This window comes from Rutidosis leptorrhynchoides, chromosome 9 (genome assembly GCF_046630445.1).
Source record: "Rutidosis leptorrhynchoides isolate AG116_Rl617_1_P2 chromosome 9, CSIRO_AGI_Rlap_v1, whole genome shotgun sequence".
Classification (NCBI taxonomy): Eukaryota; Viridiplantae; Streptophyta; class Magnoliopsida; order Asterales; family Asteraceae; genus Rutidosis; species Rutidosis leptorrhynchoides.
Genome location: NC_092341.1, coordinates 183,061,408 through 183,066,445, shown reverse-complemented (window position 1 = coordinate 183,066,445; position 5,038 = coordinate 183,061,408). Strand labels below are relative to the sequence as shown.

Sequence of the window (5,038 nt, the reverse complement as noted above, 5' to 3'; positions counted from 1 at the left end):
TCTATGGTTGAATTATCGAAATCGAATATGCCCCTTTTTATTAAGTCTGGTAATCTAAGAATTAGGGAACAGACACCCTAATTGACGCGAATCCTAAAGATAGATCTATCGGGCCCAACAAGCCCCATCCAAAGTACCGGATGCTTTAGTACTTCGAAATTTATATCATATCCGAAGGGTGTCCCGGAATGATGGGGATATTCTTATATATGCATCTTGTTAATGTCGGTTACCAGGTGTTCACCATATGAATGATTTTTATCTCTATGTATGGGATGTGTATTGAAATATGAAATCTTGTGGTCTATTGTTACGATTTGATATATATAGGTTAAACCTATAACTCACCAACATTATTGTTGACGTTTAAAGCATGATTATTCTCAGGTGAATATTAAGAGCTTCCGCTGTTGCATACTAAAATAAGGACAAGATTTGGAGTCCATGTTTGTATGATATTGTGTAAAAACTGCATTCAAGAAACTGATTTTGATGTAACATATTTGTATTGTAAACCATTATGTAATGGTCGTGTGTAAACAGGATATTTTAGATTATCATTATTTGATAATCTACGTAAAGCTTTTTAAACCTTTATTTATGAAATAAAGGTTATGGTTTGTTTTAAAAATGAATGCAGTCTTTGAAAAACGTCTCATATAGAGGTCAAAACCTCGCAACGAAATCAATTAATATGGAACGTTTTTAATCAATAAGAACGGGACATTTCATTCTTCAGCTTCTTTAACATTTGTACGAATCTTGAGCTGCTCAAACTCTCTGATGTAATCAACAACATTCATGGTGCCTTGCTTGAGTATATTCATCTGTATATACAGATCTTGTTTGTAAGCTTGAGGAACAAATCTCTTTTGCATACACTCTTTTAACTTGGGCCAGGTTTTGATGGTCTTCTTTCCTTCATATTGCCTTTCTTTTTTTAGATTATCATACCACATTGAAGCATACTTCTTCAATCTGATTACAGCAACTTTAAAGGCCTTTTTATCATCATAGCCTTTAACCTCCATAATTCTATCCATGGCCTGAACCCATTCAAAGTAATCTTCAGGATTAGAGGACCCTTCAAAATCAGGTGGATCTATCTTGATATCTTTCAAATCATCAGCTTTTTTCCTATGCCTTCTTCTTCTTTGTGAAGAAGCATGAGATCCATCAGTAGATTGGCTACCATCCTCAGATTCAGTACTAGAAGACACAATAGTTGTATCTCCATTTTCAGATCTAATTCTATTTCTTCTTGGAACACCATCTTCCAATAAGTTAACCATTCTTTCCATCTGATGTTGTAGAGCTTCAATAGCTCTATCTCTTCTAAGATTATGAGCTTCTTCAAGAGTCATATTCCTTGGAATATCAGCCATTTCAAATATCAGATCTGAAATAGACCTTTAGCAACAAATAGAAACCCAGATCTGAAATAAAGCTTAACAGCTCTAAAACAGAGTATGAACTGAAACAACAATAAAAATGATAAGAAAGCTTCGATTTGAACAACCTAAGCTCTGATACCACTTTGATGCGTGATTATGACTTTAAAAATGCAATTTAGAACAAGCTTTCTTCACTTAAACAGATCTGAACACAAACCCCCAAATTTGTAGCAGTAACAGCCCCAAAAACAGAGTATAAAACTCTGAAATAAGAACACAAGGATAGAAGAATCTAAACCCCAAATTGATAAAGATACCACCACAATTAGAGATCTAGAAACACTCCAAATCTTCAACTACAGCTGATAAAGATTCCACCACAACTATAATATCAGATATGAAGATTTGGATTTCACCACAATGTTTGATAAAGTAACACCACAAACACTGATAAAGAAACCACTCTTAGCCATCGGAATCAAAGATTCGTAAAGACACAGAGATTTTGTAAATAGATAAGCTCTATCAAACTTTTCATTCAATCATCAACCAAGTTTTACAATTACAAGAGCTCTCTATTTATAGTAGAAGCTTAACAGCTATTTTCTAAATAAGACAAAAACATAAAAAGGAAATGGAGACAAAAAGGACAAACAATTATAAATTAGCCAATAAGAATAAAGGACACAATCTACAAAAAGCCTGCCATTTGTTAGTGCTCCTTCCCATGATAAAAGCATCCAATGATAAATGGGAATCTTCCTTGGACAGCTAACATTCTTCTAGAACAGCCACACACGTGTTAAGCACATGACCTGACTGGTTTATTGAAAAGCATAAGTAAACTTTGAATTGTATCAGCAAGTTAGCCATTTAGAAAGAAAATAGCGTCGCCTGCTGGTTGAACTAAGTTTCGTGTGCTGGTTGAACTTAAAATTCGTCAGCTGGTTGAACTAGCTGGCTCGTCTGAGTATAACTTTGCTGGTTCGATTTGCTGGTTACCCGGCTGAGTGAATTAAAGCTTTACTGGCTGAACTAAGCTCATTTGCTGGTCCGCTGGTTCTTCTTCGTTGCTGGCTTGCCTTCAACTATCAAAAACTTTATTCACGAAAACATAACTACTTCAGTTTAAGGACTGAAGTAGGGTCACCCCTGAGCTTCTTGAACCAGCTCCAAAAACACTTAGATGATACGAAATAGATGGCAACACGACCATTGCTTGGCCTGATTCGGGTGTAACATCTTTTGAGCTCGAGCTGGCTGTGTTGCTGGTTACATTGCCCAGCTCACCCGCATCAATACCGCTTACTATATCACGGTTGGTTACTTCGCATAAACCATTAGCTTGTGGGTGCGCCACTGACGTAAACTTTTGCACAATATTTAAATCAGTGCACCATGTCTTAAAAGGATCTTTCGCTATTTGAGCACCATTATCGCTAACCAATTCTCGCGGAATGCCAAATCGGCAAACAATGTATTCCCATACAAAATTTCGTACTTGTACACCAGTAATAGTGCGAACTGCCTTACCTTCAACCCATTTGGTAAAGTAATCGATTGCGACAATCAGGAATTTAACATTGCTAGGCCCTGCAGGAAATGGCCCTACAATGTCAATAGCCCATTTATTAAACGGCCATGGTGAATTAACATGAATCATATCATGCCGCGGAATTCGATTTTGCGGAGCATGCCTTTGGCAACTTTTACAGCGTTTAACAATTTTTGCTACATCGCGGTATAGGGATGGCCAAAAGTATCCCATTCGCATAATTTTCGCGGCGATAGTTTTGTAGCCTGAATGCAGTGCACAAGTACCATTATGCACTTCTTCTATAATCATTTCTGCCTCGATTGGGCCAACACAACGCATAATTGGTCCGCAATATGATTTTCGATATAAGATATCATCTTGAATGATATACATCGGCGCTACTAAACGAGCTTCGCGACTATCATCTGGCAGAATATCACTGCGGATATATTGTAGAATTGGGTCCATCCAGTTTGGATGTTCTTCTGTAACAGATGCAACCATTAAGTCACTATCTATTGATTTACTTGGTAATTCCTCGACCCATACTTGTTTTTGAAAGTGCGAGAACGTTAAAGCAGCCAATTTGCTCAACGCATCCGCCTTTTTGTTTTGGCTTCTTGGCACTTGTGCGAGTTAGAAATGCTCAAATCGCGCTGCCATTTCTTTCAATAGCTGCAAATATTTCCGCATAGAGGGATCGTGTGCTTCAAAAGATCCATTAAACTGATTCGCTACTAACTGTGAATCTGTAAATACACGCAGCTTAACAATATTCATTTTTCGCGCAATATTTAAGCCTGCGAGCAATGCTTCATATTCGGCCTCATTATTTGTCACATCAAAAATAAACCGCAATGCGTATGTATGCTCCTCACCACTTGGGCTTGCCAAAACCAAACCCGCACCTGCACCTTCTGCGCACGAAGCGCCATCAGTAAACAAATCCCAAGTTTCGCCGAGTACCGGTTTTAGCGCTGTTCGCTCATTAATCACCTCCAACTCTCCAGACAGTTCAGCGAGATAATCCGCCATAACCTGACCTTTTTCAGCACAACCCGGAAGGTAAGATATTTGATAAGCACCTAATTCTACTGCCCACAATGCGAGTCTACCAGATATCTCTGGTTTGGTTAAGATTTGCTTGATTGGCATATTAGTTAATACATGCACTGGATGCCCTTGAAAATACCTTCGTAGCCTTCGCGTTGTTAAAATAAGCGCATACACAAACTTTTCAATCGGCGCATAGTTTATTTCACTTCCCGTAAGAGCTTTACTAACAAAATACACCGACTTTTGTATTTTGTTCCTTTCCGCGATCAAAACTGAACCGAAAGCTTCGTTTGCCACTGAGATATAAAGATAAAGAATTTCGCCCTGAATTGGCACTGTTAGTGTAGGCAAAGTTTTCAACAAGTTTTTCATCTCTTGAAACGCGGTTTCTGCTTCATTGGACCAAACAAAATTCTTTTGCTTCAAGCACCCTTTTAGAGTTTTGAAAAATGGCAACTGCCATTCGGCAGCTTTAGACAAGAAACGCGTTAATGCGGCTAGTGATCTTTTTCGTTTTTGGCGCGGTCATATTTTCTATAGCCGTGATCTTTTTCGGATTAGCTTGAATACCTTGTTCTGTAACAAGATATCGCAAAAATTTTCCTTCAGTTTCGCCAAAGCTACATTTTAGCGGATTAAGCTTCATGTTTATTTTTCGCAGTTTGTCAAATGTTTCGCGCATATCTTCAATGATTCGCTCTTGCGTCGTGCTTTTGATGACTAAATCATCTACATAAGCTTCAAGATTACGCCCTATTTGTTTGTCAAACGCGGTATCAATCAACCGTTGATATGTCATAGCCGCATTGATTAAACCGAAAGGCATCATTATATAGCAATATATGCCTTTGCCCGTATGAAATGCGGTTTTATCTGCATCTTCTTGCGCCATAGGAATCTGATGATATCCTCTTGCTGCGTCCAGAAAACATTTATATGGAAAAGCATGTAAAGATTCCACTTTTAAATCAATTTCTGGAAGCGGATAGTTATCCTTGGGGCACGCTTTATTCAAATCTTTGTAATCAATACACATTCTCCAGGAACCATC

General features: G+C 38.0%; 1 protein-coding gene across 1 annotated transcript; it reads right to left on the bottom strand.

The window, feature by feature from the left end:
* Nucleotides 1–3,567: 3,567 nt before the first annotated feature.
* Nucleotides 3,568–4,086, bottom strand: LOC139868478 (uncharacterized). The gene is made up of 2 exons (XM_071856813.1): nt 4,047–4,086; nt 3,568–3,935 (listed from the first exon to the last, which is right to left on the bottom strand). The coding sequence occupies exons 1-2, from the start codon at nt 4,084–4,086 to the stop codon at nt 3,568–3,570; spliced, it is 408 nt and encodes a 135-aa protein (XP_071712914.1).
* Between the last annotated feature and the right edge of the window lie 952 nt (nt 4,087–5,038).

Bases quoted from the DNA above. Each gene is read 5' to 3' on its own strand.
- LOC139868478 (XM_071856813.1), bottom strand. From the start codon at position 4,086: ATGCCAATCAAGCAAATCTTAACCAAACCAGAGATATCTG. The intron at 3,936-4,046 runs GTAGACTCGCAT...AACTGTCTGGAG, and splicing joins AACCAAACCAGAGATATCTG to AGTTGGAGGTGATTAATGAG.